At 52.2% G+C, this 17,776-nt stretch overlaps 1 protein-coding gene across 1 annotated transcript in view; it reads right to left on the bottom strand.

The window, feature by feature from the left end:
* Positions 1 to 1,928: 1,928 nt before the first annotated feature.
* ACACB (acetyl-CoA carboxylase beta) overlaps positions 1,929 to 17,776 on the bottom strand; it is a 99,873-nt gene continuing 84,025 nt past the window's right edge. The window contains exons 42-53 of the mRNA XM_069497550.1: positions 15,034 to 15,144; positions 14,044 to 14,187; positions 12,707 to 12,827; positions 10,858 to 10,954; positions 8,841 to 8,937; positions 8,140 to 8,275; positions 7,674 to 7,851; positions 5,831 to 5,943; positions 4,017 to 4,171; positions 3,146 to 3,316; positions 2,886 to 3,022; positions 1,929 to 2,174 (exon numbers count right to left, since the gene is read on the bottom strand). Coding sequence (XP_069353651.1) covers positions 2,048 to 2,174; positions 2,886 to 3,022; positions 3,146 to 3,316; positions 4,017 to 4,171; positions 5,831 to 5,943; positions 7,674 to 7,851; positions 8,140 to 8,275; positions 8,841 to 8,937; positions 10,858 to 10,954; positions 12,707 to 12,827; positions 14,044 to 14,187; positions 15,034 to 15,144 — 1,587 coding nt within the window. The 3' untranslated portion in view covers positions 1,929 to 2,047. The remainder of the gene's footprint in view (positions 2,175 to 2,885; positions 3,023 to 3,145; positions 3,317 to 4,016; positions 4,172 to 5,830; positions 5,944 to 7,673; positions 7,852 to 8,139; positions 8,276 to 8,840; positions 8,938 to 10,857; positions 10,955 to 12,706; positions 12,828 to 14,043; positions 14,188 to 15,033; positions 15,145 to 17,776) is intronic.

Raw genomic sequence — 17,776 nt, 5'->3', positions numbered from 1 at the left:
GAGGCAGCCTTTCTGCGGCCTGTGTGGGTCACCCTTGTTCCCGTCTCTACCCCATTCGGGCCACAGTTACTCTAAAAGGTGGACCCTGGGGCACTTCTGGATTTAACAGTCACTGTCCGAGTTTGAAACCAGGCTGAAAAATTGAAGCAATGTACCTGTAGGCTTCGGGATACAAAATCAAGTCAATGGCAAAGTTCTTTTTTCAAAAAATAGTTTATTCTGCACATTTCCTGGTAGGCTCCCTGCCCAGCCACCGTTCTAGGACAGCAGCTATTTATAGACTGGTCTTTTCCCGCCAAAACCAAGAGGGCCTTGCCCGGCACAAAACCCTTCGGTTCCCAAAGCAGCAGCGATTCTCCACTGTCCCCCAACAAGCTGCAGGATGGGACAACGGGTGACTCCTCTTTCTCCCGCCCTCGCTGCCCCCATGCCCGCTTTACGTGCCGGGGCTGTCACTGGATAATGTCCAGACTTTTTTTTTTTTTTTTTAAACCTGGACATCCTCAAGCATCCCAGCTTGCAGCGGCTTCCCTGGGCAACCTCGTGGGCTTCCACGCCAGCCAGGCGTAACACGCCCACCGTGGCAGCAGGTTGGGGCCAAGTCCCCTCGTCCCTAACTCCAGCCCAGGTGGGAGGGACGAGAGGACCACAGACCCTGAGGCTGTGCAGGCTTCGGAGCCAGGTGCCCAAGGTCCTCCCTGAGCAGATTGGCGTGGTCATCACAGTCTGGTCCTTGGTCACCAGCAGCTGGGCCCACCATGGACATCAAGCCAACAGGTGAGGAAGCAACAGCAACTCAAGGGGGTGGTAGTGACGATCACAGCAGTGACATTTGCGCGCAAGCTGGGCCATGAGTCCGGGTGAGGGCTTCCCCTCCCCCTCTGTACTTGGGCAGGGGGTGCGAGCCCAGGGTGGGTGGCCAGTCCTGCAGTGGGAGGGGACAGTCCTTGTTCTCCTTAGAGGGACGAGGCGACAGAGGGCCTTGAGCCGCACAAAAGACTCCTCCAAACACCCTGGAACCTGCAACCGGGCATCCCACTCATTCTGCATTCCCTCTCTCGAAAAGACAATCTCCGCTAACGAGCGTGCTCGGCGCGGCCTGCCAATGGGACATTCCTGGCGATTCATTCAGCAGGGCCACTTGGGGAACAAAGTACCATTTTATTCTCTTAATAAAAAAATCATTCATACCCTTTCCTGAGCGACTAGACAGTATCCAAAGAAGCATCATTACAAAAATAGGTTTATCCCTCTAGTCTTGTCTACATATTTTTTTCCATGGCCCATTTATTTGGCTGAAATATATAAGATGCTTCCAACCAGTGCTGGTCTCGGAGTAAAAAAATAAAAGAGTCTGTTACTGATATCAAGAATACCTGGATCCTGGGCACCAAAAAGGAAAAAGGAAATGGATGTTTTGGTTCAATCTGATTCAGTGATGCAGCAAAAATGTTGTCTTAAGACACAAAACAGAACAAACTTGCCAGCTATGGAGAGGGGGCTATTTCTGGAAGGGCCCCCCCCCGGGCTTTTATGGAGACAGGAGTCAGCCGGGGACCAGCAGCCCTGCAGAAACGCCCAGGACTTTTTTTTTTTTTTTTTTTTTTTGAGACAGAGTCTCACTCTGTTGCCCAGGCTAGAGTGAGTGCCGTGGCGTCAGCCTAGCTCACAGCAACCTCAAACTCCTGAGCTCAAGCAATCCTCCTGTCTCAGCCTCCCGAGTAGCTGGGACTACAGGCATGCACCACCATGCCCGGCTGATTTTTTCTATATATATTTTTTAGCTGTCCATATAATTTCTTTCTATTTTTAGTAGAGATGGGGTCTCGCTCTTGCTCAGGCTGGTCTCGAACTCCTGAGCTCAAACGATCCGCCCACCTCGGCCTCCCAGAGTGCTAGGATTACAGGCGTGAGCCACCGCGCCCGGCCTTTTTTTTTTTTTTTTTTTTAAATAAGGAAGCCCCCGGCGAGGGCGTGTGGTCGGCGAGTCAACTCGACTTCTTGTGCCCGTGGTCCTGGGTATGGCTGGGTGGCCGGGGTCACAGGGTCAGGTGGAGGCCGGGCTCTCCAGGGTAGACAGCAGGTGGGCAACCTGGGCCCGCTCGGCTGGGCTGATGTGCTGGCTCAGGTACATCACGCAGTCCATGGCCACCTCGGGGTTTTCCTGGACCAGGCTGCGGGGGCAGGGGAGAGAAGGGCTGGGGTCACTCTTGCCACTTCACTCAGTGGCTCCTAGGGTGGCAGGGTGCTGTGCAGGGCCACATCCCCAAACCCGGAGCTCCCCGTTCCCTTCCTGCTGTGGTCACCATGGGGTGATGCTCCCAGGGGGCAGAAGGGACTTGGGACTAGGGACTAGGGACTAGGACTGGGGGTCAGAACGCCTTCAGGTACCACTGTCCCTGCTGGTCGCCAGCTGTGTGATGTGACCTGAGGCAAGGCACCTCCCCTGAACCTCAGCTTCATCCCCCAAATGGGGGGCCCTGTGCTCTGCTACATGCCTCACAGGGGACCCCAGGGGAAGGGGAGGCGGACCCCGGCAGGGACACTAAGCCTGGCAGTCAGAACGCGGGTTCTGTGCCCAGCCCCACTGTGCCCTGGACAGTCCGGCAGGGGTGACAAGTGGCGAGAGGCTCACAGCTCCTCAGAGCATCGCGGGGCTCTGTGCCTCGCCCTGCCACTGCGCCGGGAGACTGGGCACAAGGGGATGCGGTCGCTTTGCTGGGGGGCGGCCAGCCCGACCCCAGGCCGTGGACCTCGGCGCATGAGGCCCTGGGACTTCGAGTCAAGGTCCCAGGGGCCGCCGTGGAGTCGGGCAGCTGGAGGTGAACGCTGGCTCTGGTGCCCGCCAGGAAGCCCGGGGCCAGGCCGGGGTGGTGGCCACTCACTCCTGGATGGTCTTAAGGACGAAGTCGTGCTGCAGGCACTTGATGTTCTCGCGGATGGTGGAGTGCAGGCCATCCTCCGCCTGCCAGTGCTGCTCCAGCCACTGCACGACCACCTGGTTATTGTCCCACAGGTAGGCCTGGGGACGGGCAGAGGCTGCGTCAGAGAGGGACCCTGCTGCCGGGCAGGCTGCCCTCCGGCCCAGGCAGCCCCGTGCCCGCTGCCTCCCCAACCCGCCCCCCGAACCCCCGCCGGGGCCCACCTTGACGGCGCCCTCCGACTCCACGAACCAGCGGCGCAGCATGGACTGGATGTGCACGTGGCTGAGCGGGCCGCTGGCCTGCAGGATCTCCTGCCGGACCTGGTCCTCCAGGAGCAGGCGGCGCAGACGCCAGTACAGGAAGGTGCGCGCCGTCTTCCACTCCAGGATGTCCTGCGGACGGGCCCAGCCTGAGCCCCGCGGCCAGGGCAGGAGGAGCCGGCCCTGGCTCCGACCACGCCCTCGCTAGCGGCCGTCTGGGGCCGGGCCCAGCCCTGCGCCCATTTCACAGGCCAGGAAGCTGAGGCTTGGGGAGCTGCTCAGGAACGGGCAGAGCCAGGACCTCACCAGGTGAAGGAGTGTCCCCCATACAAACCTGGCACCTACCTGCGCCTCTAAGGACACAAAACACAGGCTCACGCAGAGGCTTAAGCCGGCTGGGAGGGACAACATTCCCACAAGGGAAGCTGACAAGCACGGGACACGGGGGACTGTGGGATGCCCTTGGGGGCAGGGGGTCGGGGCAGGGTTCGTGACAGTCAGGGGCTGGGCGCACACTGGCAGGAACTCTGGCTTCCAAACCCGGCCCAGGTCCAAACCGACGGAGGGGTTGTAAACACACAGAGGTCAGATTAGTGGTCCCCAAACTTCCGCTGCCTACTGGAATCTCTTGGGAATTAAAAACAAAAGCACAACTGCCCGGCTCCCACCCAGGTACTTGGACATGACCCATCTGGAACGACACCTGGATGTAGTTTCTTTAAAGCCCCCCGGGTGACGGTGACATGCGGCGTTTGACCCACGCCCAGCCCCTGGGCCTTCATCTCCTCCGTGTGTTGGAGGCCAGGTGGCCCCGCGGTGACAGGCAACTCACGGAGATGACGCCCTTCTCCAGCATCCTGCCCGGCGTGTCGTGCAGGTCGGCGAACTGCACTGCCACCTGGTGGTAGATGGGGAGCAGCAGGTCCTCGCGCGCCTTCAGCCGGCCCTCCAGCTCCTTGCGCTCCTTCTCCGACAGCTCGGGCGCCCCTGCGGGGACGCGGAAAAGCTGGCCCGGCGTTCGGAGCCACCACGGAAGGTGGCCACGGGAAGGGGGCTGGGGTATGCTTGCTATGAGAGGGCGCGGACCTTGCCCCGTGAGAGGTTTGAGCTTTAATGCCGATATCACTCCTGGACCAAGTGCAGTCTCAGAAATGCAAGTGCAAGACAGCACTTGGCCGGGCGCGGTGGCTCACGCCTGTAATCCTAGCACTCTGGGAGGCCGAGGTGGGCGGATCGTTTGAGCTCAGGAGTTCGAGACCAGCCTGAGCAAGAGCGAGACCCCACCTCTACTAAAAATAGAAAGAAATTATATGGACAGCTAAAAATATATATAGAAAAAATTAGCCGGGCATGGTGGCGCATGCCTGTAGTCCCAGCTACTCGGGAGGCTGAGACAGGAGGATTGCTTGAGCTCAGGAGTTTGAGGTTGCTGTGAGCTAGGCTGACGCCACGGCACTCACTCTAGCCCGGGCAACAGAGTGAGACTCTGTCTCAAAAAAAAAAAAAAAAAGACAGCACTGGACATGCAGCTTTCAATGTCCCCTTCTGTCACACCCGCTGTGCTTGTGGGACACTATCGATTACCATTTTAATACATACTATAAAATATAATAAGGGAATATTGGAAGCAACTCTATGCCAACTTGACAACACAGATGAAATAGACAAATTCCTTGAAATACATAAGCTACCAAAGCTCACCCAAGAGGAAAAAGATAACACAACTAGCCCTGTATAGCACAAAGAAGTTGAATTTGTAGTTAGAAACCTCCTGTGGATGATTTAAAGAAATAATGCCAATTCTACACAAACTCAGAAGAGGAGAGAACACTTTCCAGCTTATTCTATGAGATCAGCATTACCCAGATACCAAACCAGACAGAGAAATGAAACACACACGTTGCAATAAATCTCGTGAATAGCACAGTTACGAAGACACTGCCATCTCATACGGACATTTAAAGAGAATTACATCTAAAGATTACAAATGAAACAAAGCTATCATTCAAACAAAATTGGTAAAATACTTTATATCTGATTAGGAATTCTAAAGGAACATTTTGCCACCAAAATTCTCACGTTCCTCATTGTCCCAAAATACTTGAATTGTTTTATTTTGTGAGTGCTGAGAAATAAATTCATTATGGCATTATATATATTTTTTAACATGAAAAGGGTTGATTTAGAAATGTGAATATCTAAAATATGTCACAATTATTGCAGCCATATTTTGTTTCGTGTTTATTTTATTTTTAACATACTAGAAACCTCCGGCAGTATAGTATGGGCATGGTGCCTCATGCCTGTAATCCTAGCACTCTGGGAGCTCAAAGTGAGAGGATCGCTTGAGTTCAGGAGTTCGACACCAGCCTGAGCAAGAGGGAGACCCCGTCTCTATTAAAAAATAGAAAAATTAACTGGGTGTTGTGGCACATGCCTGTAGTCCCAGCTACTGGGGAGGCTGAGGCAGGAGGATCACTTGAGACCAGGAGTTTGAGGTTGCAGTGAACTACAATGATGCTACTGCACTCTACCTGGGGCGACAGAGTGAGACTCTGTCTTAAAAAACAAAATAAACCCTCCAGCAATAGAGCCAGCTGGGCCTCTCTTGACCTCTGAGGGGTGACGCCTTTGGGACCCTCTTACCTAGCTGTTCCACGAGCTTCTTGTAAGCTGGGTCGAGCCTTCTCATGGACTTTATCAGATCTTTCTTTCGGAACTTAATCTCCACGGTTCCCTCCGGCTCCAGAACACCCCCCCTAAAAAAAGAAGAGGCAGGGATGGGGGTGCACGAGGCATCGCCCACCAAGGGACAGCTCGTGGCCGCAGAGGAAGCACGAGGCAAGACAGCCAGGGGACCTGGGTGTCAGTTCTCAGCTCTGTCACCGACACACTGTGTCCTTGGGCGAGTCACTTCTCTCTGGGCCTCTGTATCTATATCCACAGGAGAGACTGAGCCAACTTTTTAAAATAGTACTTTCTGAAGTCTGGAGGGCCGTTTCCTGTCCAAGAGTGTAAGACTTTCTCCATGACAGCACAGCCTCCCTGCTCTTCAGCCACTGTCCTTTCTGGCTTTTCCTAATTTCTGCTCTTCTAGAGCCGGGACGCTGTTTCTGATCTCTTTAAAGCTCACAAAGGCACAATGAGAGCCCAGCGTGGTCCTGTACCAGCCGCCTGCCTATCTCTCCCCACCCTCTTTTGCTTTTGACAGCTTGGAAGCCCTAAAGAATATGATAGGTAGCTCTGAGCTTCCCGGTAGCCAGAGTGAAAAGTTAATGATGACACCATTTAAGTACTGCTCAGTATCTTGTCTTCCTGGAGGACTGACCTCGGCAGCTCCCCACGAGGGTTTAGGCACCCTGAAGACACGGCAGGCTTGGTTCGTTTGCCACCATATCACAACGACTAGCATAATGACAGCACATAGGGCACATAGTAGGTACTCAATAAATACTCATTGAATGAATGCATGAATGAGGGAGTGCACATAGGAATGGTGTGCCTGCATTTCGGGTAGAACTACTCTTGAGGGCTTCACATCTTGCACAGTATATAGTTTTCACTTGGAAGCCATCAATCCCATGCTGTTGCAAGCATTATTGTCATCATCCCTTCTGTAGGAGTTCCTCGGATAAATTCCTCCTAAAGAAATGCCAAGGCCGGGTGCGGTGGCTCACGCCTGTAATCCTAGCACTCCGGGAGGCCGAGGTGGGAGGACTGCTTGAGGTCAGGAGTTCGAGACCAGCCTGAGCAAGAGAGAGACCCCCGTCTCTACAAAACATAGAAAAATTAGCCAGGCATCGTGGCATGTGCCTGTAGTCCCAGCTACTTGGGAGGCTGAGGCGGGAGAATGACTTGAGCCCAGGAGTTTGAGGTTGCTGTGAGCTGTGATGATGCCACTGCACTTTAGCTGGGGAGACTGTCTCCAAAAAAATAAATAAATAAATGCCAAGAAGTTTTCCTCTCCCATGAAGAACTGATTTCTTCTCATGCAAGTATTCATTCAGTTATTGTTTAGCCAGTATTTCCTGACTACCTCTAGGAGGTCAAGAACTGTGCTAGTCCCTGGGTTATAAAACCGAACAAAATAGCCTCTACGGAAACTCATAGCTTTGGGAGAAACTCAGAGTCTAATGAAAGATAAACAACTCATCATATTTCCCTTTTCATCCTGGCTGCCAGGAAACTCATATGCTTTTGGTCTTTCCTTTTTATTTTTTGATTGCAAACTTCCTTGGGAAGGAGGTAAGTATAAGCTTTGAAAGAAGAGACAACATTCCTCCACCACCTTGGGGCTCCAGCTCCTTACTCTCTCGGGAAAATCTAATCGCACACAGATTTAGTTCTAGATTGGTAAAACTGGAGTTTCTCCTTCCTTCAGAAACTCAGAATAACCTTTGTGATTCCCAGCCAGTGGCTCAAAGGTGATGAGGCCTCAAGACTGGGAGGACAAGAAAAGGCTAAGCCAGGTTGAGGGCGACACACCCACCTGCTCTCTTTGTCCGCGTACATTTCTATGCACAGGGGGTTGATGGTGGCATCTATGACCACCCAGGAGCCTCCCCGGAGCTCTGCGTAGGGCGGGATGTAGATCAGGACAGGCTGTTTGTACTTCCTGAGGCCGTCCACTATGTAGGCTCCAAACTTCACCACCTGGTCGTACATGTCTGAAAAGCAAAGGTAGCCGGCTGGTTAGGTGACTTCAGGCCCCCCACTCACCCACGTGCGAAGCCACCACCCTGACTGTCCTGGGGGCCCTGAGATAGTGCGCTCAGCTGGGAGGCTTGCAGAGCCTGCCCACCCTGCGCCTCACAGCGTGACCTCTGCAAAGTCCCTTTGCCTCCAGCCCCCAAGCCCTCACCTGTAAGATGGGACGATGGTACCTGAACTGCCTCCTGCGCTCAGGGCTGTCGAGAGGTGCCGACCCCAAGGCAGCCGTGGGACGGGGAGCTCACCTTTCATGCCCCCGGAGAAGCCCCTCCAGTTGGCGAAGATCAGAAGGGGCAGCTTCTCCCTGCTGAAGTCCTCGATGGCCTGGGCCGTCTTGTAGGCCGAGTCTGGGAACCACACCTGGCCCGCCTGCTGGATTACCTGGGACACAGAGCCGCCTGGATCAGGCGCCTGCCTCCGCGCAACAATGGCCCCAGGGCACGGGGACAGCTGCCAGAGCCCCCATCCGCGCTGGCACCAGAGCCCGGGCTCAGAAGGAGGGCCCAAGGCACGGCGGCTCGGGACCCCGCTAGACCCTCACGCTGCAGCCCAGCAAGGTTTCCATGGTCCCCATGTCAGGCTCAGACAGGTGCTGAGCTAGCCCAGGTCACACTGTTCAGTAGCAAAGCTGGTCCTAGGAGCCAGCTCTGTGACTCCTGAGCTCTTTCTAGTATGTGCTGTGGCCTAGCGTAGGGACAGCAGCAGAGGCAAGATGGGAGGGAAGCCTGGCGCCTGTACCACCCCCTGGAGAAGAAGGAAGATGGCGCACGGCATCGTGCACCCCATAGAGGAAGCGCCAGAGAAACAGGCACCAGCCCCCCAGGGCCAAGGGCTGCCGAGCCCCCTGCTTCTCCCCTTCTGGGTTGGCACGGCAGGGGTGGGACCACCACGCCCAGCACCTACTGTCATCAGCTGAACCAGCAGCCGCAGCTCCCCGGCCCCTCACCTTGACCTCGGAATCCAGGTTGGCGGGGTCCGCGGGCACCACCAACTCCACGGAACGCGTCTCTACGGCGATCACTCCGACGGGGATCCCACCCAGCCTGGAAGACGACCACAGGTGAGCCAGGCCCCGGGCGGCACCCCGGGCGGCTCCCCAGGCGGATCTCGGAGGCATCTGGGTCCACCCAGCCCCAGCCGTGGGCATTTCCGAGGGCAGGCATGAGGCGGGCAGGGAGGATGCTATTTTTAATCTGGTGGATTGTTTTATTAAAAGGCGAAGGAAATGCCCCAAAGTGCAAGAGCCTCCCAAATTGGCAGACTTGTCAGTGCCCTTGTTGGGGAAAGAACCATCACAGGAAGGTTGGGACAGTGCAGGGTCTGGAGCAGCAGGGTCCACTAGAACCTTCTGTGACAAAGGCCACATTCTCTATCTGCGCTGTCCAATATGGTGGCCACAAGCTGCACGTGGCTGCTGAGCACGTGAGACATGCCGAGTGCCACTGAGGAACAGAATACGTCATCCTGTTTCACTTTAACTCACTTAAATTTATTTACTTACTTCATTTGTTTATTTATGACACAGGGTCTCACTGTCACCCAGGCTGGAGTGCAGTGGCACGATCATAGCTCACTGCAGGCTTGAACTCCTAGGCTCAAGTGATCCTCCCACTTCAGCGACCCAAGTAGCTGGGACTATAGTCTCGCGCCACCATGCCCAGTTGATTATTTTTAATTTTTTGCAGAGATGGGGTCTTGCTATGTTGTCCAGGCTAGTCTGGAACTCCTGGCCTCAAGCAATCTTCTCACCTCAGCCTCTCAAAGTGCTGGGATTACTGGCGTGACCCAACGCTCCTGGCCTTCACTTCAATTGTCACATGTGGCCAGCAGCCACCACATGGGACAGCGCAGGTCTATACACTGAGCCACACTTGGAAAGGGCTGAGGGACGTGACCCTGACCGAGACTCAGCTCAGAGGATGCTGCAACCTCAGCAGCCTGCTACTGGCCAGCTCTGAGCCGTGTGCACCGCTGGATTGTTCTCAGTTACCTGCACAGCGACCGACCCTGCGAGGCAGGTGGGGGCCGGGTGTCTTCAATCAAGGGAGGGCTTTCACGTGGAAGGGGGAGTCAATTTCATCTCAGGTTTTTACAAAAACTGTTTTTAAAATAAACCCTTATGGAGAAGCAACTAAGTGCCAATACTATGTGCAGTACTGTAATATGTACTGCCCAGGAGGTAAATACTAAGTAATAATAGCAGCAACCACCACTTACGGAGTACTTGGGAAATTTTAAGTGCTTAACATGTGTTGTTATTCTAATCATCACAATAATCCTGTGGGGTAGACTTGATATCCCCATTTTACAGATGAGGCTGTAGAGGCCCAAAGAGGGTGAGTGATGGAGGCCGGGGCTTGACCTCACATCCAACACCAGAGCCTGGACTTGTAGCTACGACATCGTACCAGGAATCTGAGTGGTAGAGTATGAGGATGCAACTTTGGGCTCAATATAAGGAAGAACTTTCTGGCCGCTGGAGCTGTCCAAGACCATGAAGGCTGTATCACTAAAGAGTGAGCTGCTCAACTCTGAAAGCATCCAAGCATCTAAGCCTCTACCAACAACTGTGTACAACAGGGCTCCTACCCATGGCCCTCCTGAAATGGAATTCATAGCGTTTGGTGTCTGAGCAGTTTTCTGGGGAGGGCACCTAGGGCCACCTTCTGAGTCCCCAGGGAGTCCGTGGCCCCCAGGGATAGGGGAGTGACCAGAGGGGAGGGTCCCAGTTCCCAGAAGGAGGTTGCCTGAGGTGCTTTCTAAGGCCACAGACAATCTGGATTTAATGAGGTCTAATATCCAGAAAACGATTCCTCCAAATTGGGTTTTTTGTTCAGAAAATCCTGGAGCCAGGGAGAAAATGTCCCAGGGGGCGCCCCACCCCATGCCCAGGACTAATGCCTGGGGGTCCCAATGCTTGGCGAGGCCAGGTACGTGCAGCCTGCTCCCGTCCTCAGGGTTACCTCGCTCGTCCTGTCACCACGGTCTGGGCCCAGGGTGCCATGATTTCCTTGAAGCTGCCCTGGTCGAAGAATCCACTCTGCCAGGTTCCCTTCAGGGCTGCGGGCAGAAAGGCAGGGGCCCAGGCGGACGGGCCGGGTGAATGAGGGCCCCACGGAGCGCCTGGCTGGGCAGACTGTTCTACACCCTAAGGACGGCCCGCCTTCAACCTCACGGCCCAAATGCCCCTTCCCCCAGGACCACACAGATCCCAATCCCTGCCAAAAAAAAAACAAAAACCCAAATAAACAGAGCTGCAAAAACACACAAAGTCAGGAATTCAGTCCTTACAGAACATCCGACTACCACCAACTTCCCATCAACACCAAACACCCCGAGATCCTAATCACATGCTCTGATTTCTCTTCCCAAGAGGCAAAGAGAGCCGATGGACGTCTCCCGGAAGCTGGGATTTCAGGGAGGGACCACCTGCTCGGAAAAATGCATCCCTGACCTGTTAGCTGCAGCTTAATAATCATTAAACTGGGGAGAAAGTCTTCAATTTCCCAGAGAGAGAGAGAGAGAGAGAACGATGACGTCAACTATAGCCACCGCTGGGGAGGAAACGGTGACTTCAGTCCTCACCACAGTGTCAGTTTTGACAAGGAGAGGGGAGTCAGACAGGTGAGGGGGTCTCAAGGTGCCGGCGTGGGAGGCCGGGTGCCCGGGAATGCGACAGCCCAGCCTCAGTGTCTGCCGGAGGGCTGGCCTCACTGCGTGGCAACGATGTCGGGGAGAAGCTGGACATATTTTAATTGGGATAATGAGCCCCCTCGAGAGAGCCGAAGGGAATCAGCAATGGGGAGCAGCGAGCCACAGGACTCCTTTTGCTGGCCGGGGTCTGGCACGCTCCGGAGGGTCGCCTCTCCCACATCGCGCGGCTGAAGGACCGGCCGGTGTCTACAGGGAGCAGCACGTGAAATTCTAGACTTGGGATACGGTGACGGGGAGCTCGGCTTTCCTGTTCTGTTCTGGTTGCTCCGAATGAAATAACATACTTCCAAGAGATAAACCTCCCCTCTCAGAGAAAGCGAGAGAGGAATGTGTGTGTGCAAAGGGGTGTGTGTGCGTGTGCGCGTGTGCATGTGTGTGCATGTGTGTAGAAGAGGCCAAATGGCCTATTCTGGATAAACTCACAGGAGTTCCTTTGTGAAGATTTAGCCAAAGAGAGAGAGACAGAGGCCCCGATGTTACCATGGGGCACTTAGGGGAGGGAGGTCACGATCACTTCTGCACCTCACTTCCAGCTATTAGTCCCAGAAACCAGAGGCTGTTTCTACCCCTTCTTTTTTTTTTTGGAGACAGAGTCTCGCTCTGTTACCCAGGCTAGAGTGCCATGGCGTCAGCCTAGCTCACAGCAAACTCAAACTCCTGGGCTCAAGCGATCCTTCTGCCTCAGCCTCTCAAGTAGCTGGGACTACAGGCATGCGCCACCACGCCCAGCTAATTTTTTCTATATATTTTTAATTGTCCAGATAATTTCTTTCTATTTTTTTAGTAGAGATGGGGTCTCACTCTTGCTCAGGCTGGTCTCGAACTCCTGAGCTCGAGCAATCCTCCTGCCTCGGCCTCCCAGAGTGCTATGATTATAGGCGTGAGCCACCGTGCCCAGCCTCTACCCTTTCTTGGTTAATGGCTCAAGAAAAGCATTGAGTAAAATCTTCATTCCTCCACTCCCCCTGTATTTGATCTTGGGATACTTCTCTGGGATACAGGAATAAATATCAATGCTTCTACCTAAGTGCTCCTTTATCCCAGGCCCAGGAAAGAAACCCAAGATCCAGGACTCGGGCAAAACACTTTAGCACTTACTTGGGTGAAGCCTGCCTGCAAGCATCCACCGGGGGTCATAGGGTGCTCTGGATGGGAGGAATTCAATTTCTCTGTCAATGGGATCAGTGGGTGTGATGACAGGGACTGGGCTGTGATTATCCTAAAAAAGAAAGCCAAGTTTCCAACTCAGTCTCTGGTGCTTGTCAATAACACCCCTACTCTGCTATCTGTGCTTTTCTCTTCTGACTATGATTGCGCCTAGTTATGTAGCAATATCCCCTCCCTAGGGCTCTGAAGCCACTGTTGGGATTAGAAAATGCCAGACAAGGATTGGCCATCCCATGCATTCTTTTGAAATCTAGTTTATGAGCTCTGGCATGTGCTTCGGGGTTCAGATGGATTCAGGGATGTTGGGAAGTGAAAGAAAGGTGGGAAAGGGTTGCTACCGCTACATAAGGCTAGATGAGAGGAAAAACATGGTCAAAGAAAGAAAGAAAAAGATAGACCGGCTGCAGATAGTGGTAGCGGTTGGCACGCAGATGGGGAAAGGGGCACTCGGGAATAACAATTAACATATGTGAAAATATGTTAAACTTGAGGATTTTTGGTAGAAGGTCTGGAATGAGCTGAACTCTGGAAACCAACCTTTCAGAGATAATTACGATGAAGAATAATGACCTCACTCATCTGTACAGAATGCCACAGTTAACTGTGACCACTATTATCTTATTCTCAACATGACTGTTCAGTAGATCTCCTACGAACCAGGCAGGACAAACATCATCACCATCCGACGACGGAAGAAGCAGTTCCCCAAACATCTGCCTAGTCAACGTGGAGTTAAAGAAGCCCCACCTGAACTAACTAATCATCACCATCATGAGTAGCAGCTGGGGAGAGTCTACCAAGTTCTGAGCTTTAAATACCATTGCCCTTCATCACCATGGTAACACCATGGGATAGGTGCTGTGATCATGCCCATTTCACAGATGAGGAAACTGAGGCTCAGAAAGATTAGGAGGCTGTGCCAGGGTCACACAGCTACTGAGGAATCAAATCCAGCTTGAATGTAAAAGCTTGAGGGTTCTCTATTGTCCAACATTGCCACTTCTGTCAGGGGGAATGCTACCCCATTTTAAAGGACCCCTAGAGAGCCTCCTTACAATGGCATCAGTGCGGCCAAAATGGCAAAGAACAGCTAGTGCAGGACTAGGCGTCAGAGAGGGAAGAAGGAAGGAAAAATCCACCCAGCCACATTTGCAGTGCTTCCTGCTCACCACTCTCCCACACCACTCAGGGGGTGACAGGGACACAGTTAGCAAATGAGCTTGGTAACAGAGTCTCCCAGGCTCCAGGCTGCAGAGAGGATACTGTACCTTTGGCATATAGGACAGCCACTCCAGGATAGTATAAACCCCCTCAAAGTCATCCGGCACGGTGATGTGGGACACGCCATTATAATGCATGATCTGCACGCCACCCAGCTGGTTGTTGGATGTGTAGACCTCTCTTCCCAGGACCTGCTTGGACACAACACGGTTAGCGAAGTCCTGCACGGCCCAGGCCTCTCCTTCCTGTTCAGAAATCATCTCGCTCAGTGGCTCTCACGCCTGGCTGCACTTCAGAATCACCTGGGAGTTTTCAAAACTCCCGACACCCAGGCTGCACCCAGGCCAGGGACATCAGAATCTTTGGGGCTAGGACCCAGGCATCAGTGCTTTGTTTTTATAAGTTTCCAGATAATTCCAATGCACAGCCCAATTTGCTGACCAGTGATGCAGCTGACTACTTTGACCATCTCTAAAGCAAAACCCGGTGGGGCACGGTGGCTCACACCTGTAACCCTAGCACTTTGGGAGGCCAATGCGGGAGGATCACTTGAGGCCAGGAGTTCGAGACCAGCCTGGGCAATGTGAGACCCTGTCTCAATAAAAAATTTAAAAATTAGGTGGGTGTGGTGGTGGAGGCCTGTAGTCCCAGCTACTGGGGAGGCTGAGGCAGGAGGATCACTTTAGCCCAGGAGTTTGAGGTTGCAGTGAGCTATATGATGACGCCACTGCACTCCACCAGCATGGGCAACAGAGTGAGACCCTGGTTCAAAAAAAAAAAATTTTTTTTTGTTGTTGTTTTAAAATGTCAGTAACACAGGGAGTTAATTCCATGAGAATAGCCTAAAATTTTTTTCTTTTTGGGCTCATAAGGGGCCCAGAAAATTACAAATTGGAAGAATAGCTCTCATATCTATGAGAATGAAACTGGTTTCATATTGAGAAACACCCCCCGCCATCAGAGGGCAATGGGAATGTTAAAATGACCCCTGTCCCCCACGATTCCCCTCACCACTCGGGAGGCCCCTCCTCTGTCACCTTGTTGAGAGCACCTGCCCCCGTGAGGATGATGTGGGAGTTCTCCACCTGGATCACTCGCTGGCCCAGCCTCACCAGGTAGGCCCCGATCCCAATCGCTCGGCAGGTCACCTGCAGGGAGAGGAGCTCCTCTGAATGCCCGAGACTGGCATGGCAACCCCTTCCCCAAGCCACGGGCGAGCCCGGGGGCCCACCGGGTATGAATGGCCAACGGCAAACTGACTGAGGCCCAAACAGCAGAGGCAAAAGCCTATTTCTCAGGCCCCCTGTTTGAGCTTGGCTTCCTATCTGGCAATGACAGGGTTCACAAAGAGGATCGTTGTCAAGATGAACAGCAGACTCTACTGAACATTCCAGATGTTAAGAGGCTTGTGTGTCGCTCCTCTGAGCTTGGCCATTTGTGAGCCATCACAGCCTCTTGCAAAACCACAAGGATGGGCCGGGCACGGTGGCTCATGCCTGTAATCCTAGCACTCTAGGAGGCCGAGGTGGAAGGATCGCTCGAGGTCAGGAGTTCGAGACCAGCCTGAGCAAGAGCGAGACCTCGTCTCTACTAAAAAATAGAAAGAAATGATTTGGACAGCTAAAAATATATAGAGAAAAAATTAGCCAGGCATGGTGGCGCATGCCTGTAGTCCCAACTACTCGGGAGGCTGAGGCAGAAGGATTGCTTGAGCCCAGGAGTTTGAGGTTGCTGTCAGCTAGGCTGACGCCACAGCACTCTAGCCCGGGCAACAGAGTGAGACTCTGTCTCAAAAAACAAAAGCAAACAAACAAACAAACAAACCCACAAGGATGTCTGTGAGTGCGTGTACAAACTGGTGAAACCCCGATAAAGTCTGTGCTGAGTTAACAGTATTGCACCAACATCAATTTCCTGGTTTTGCTAACGTACTATAGTTATGGAAGATGCTGTCATGGGGGAAGCCAGGTGCAGGGTACATAGGGACTCTCTACTCTGTCTTATAACGTCTGGTGAGTCCAACTATTTCAAGATGAAAAGATACATATATTTAAACTATCTAGAGAACAAGCCTCAGGAAGACACTTATGGCCAGCATCATCTACCTTACAGGCTGAAGATCTAACTTTTCATGTAAAAATAAGGCCTTGAATGACAGTTTATCATTAAAGAGTACTATTACTATTAGGTCATCAAATATGAAATGTCCGATTTCAAATCAGAAGTCTAGTTTATTATATCTCAAACAAGAAGCGATACAATTAAAGTATGTGCCTAAACTATGGACACAGTTTTGCCATCTTAATGGTAGCTTGCTATTCCAGCAGCAAAGAAGCCTGGAGAGCAAGTGGCAATGAAATCATGAAAGGTGTTTCCCACAGCTTGTTGAGAATTGAATATTTTTCCATGCAAGAAGTGGTCCAAAGCCTGGAAGAAGTGGTATCAGTTGGTACAAGGTCAGATGGTGGATGACAAAGAGTTTCCAAGTCCAGCTGCTGTAGTTTGAGCAGCGTTGTTTTTTTTGCGACATGTGGCTTTGCAAGAGGATTGGCCTGTCTTATTGACCAATCTTGGCTGCTTAATCGCAAGCATCCTCATCATTTTGTCCAGCTGGCTGCAGTGGACATCCGCTGTAATGGATTTACCAGGTTTCATGAAGCTGGAGTGGATAATCCCAGCGCTGGACCGCAAACAGATGAATTAGCTTTTTCTGATGAATATTCAGTTTTGGACTGTGTTTTGGCATTTCATCTTTATCCAACCACTGTGCTGAATGCTTGCGATTGTCAAAATTCATCACACATAACAATATGGTGAAGAAATGGTTCGCCTTTATGTCATGATGGCAAAGAAAGTCAAGCTTCTGGATGATTTCTCTGCTGACGCTCATTTAATTCATGCAGTACCCATCTATCCAGCTTCTTTACCTTGCCCATTTGTTTCAAATGGTCCGATATTCTTGGAATAATAACATCAACCCTTGCTACTAATTCACCCATGGGTTGAGATGGATTCGTTTCCACGACAGCTTTCAGCTCATCATTATCCACCTTGGTCTCAGGTCCCCCACATGGCTCATTGTCAAAACTAAAATCACCGTAATGGAACTTAGCCACATCCTTCCCAAACACTTCATTCATATTTTGAGCTGTCTGTACTGCATTGGTTCCACGACAGAACTCATGTTTGAAAATAGCATGAATTTTTGACTTGCCCATGGTCACAGTGAAATGTCAGAGATACCAACTGTCAAACTCAGTACTTAAGGAAATCGGACATCCCATACTTAATAACCTAATGCTGCTACTACTACTGGACACAGAAAATATTTAGAAAGGCCATGGGGAGGGGAGGAGGAATCCTCATTTTCTACCAGTTAAAGTCTGACACAAGTCCTTCTAAACACTCAATACCTTTGAAATAAGAGATTGGATCCTGATCCAAATAAAGCAACTATAAAAGGATACTTCTGAGACAACTCCTAAAACAGAAACCAAAACTGAGTTCTAATGCTACTAAAGAGTTGTTGATTTTGGGGGATATAGTGATAGTATTACAGTTACGCAAAAAACGAAAGAAAAAGCCCTCATCTCCCGATCCATTACAGATCCACCCTGAAGCATTTCCGAGTGCAAAGACGTACTGGGGGGTTGGCTTTAAAATATGCTAAGCGGGGTGGGGGCGGGAGGTGGATAGAGGACACGGGAAGGACACGGGAAGGCCTGCTACGGATGACTGGGGGAGCTTCTGGGCACGTGGCGCTCGTCATTGATCCTCTCT

The sequence above is a fragment of the Eulemur rufifrons genome, chromosome 21 (genome assembly GCF_041146395.1).
Source record: "Eulemur rufifrons isolate Redbay chromosome 21, OSU_ERuf_1, whole genome shotgun sequence".
Lineage (NCBI taxonomy): Eukaryota > Metazoa > Chordata > Mammalia > Primates > Lemuridae > Eulemur > Eulemur rufifrons.
The sequence above is the reverse complement of the archived record's forward strand: the minus strand, read 5'-3'. Positions and strand labels throughout refer to the sequence as shown.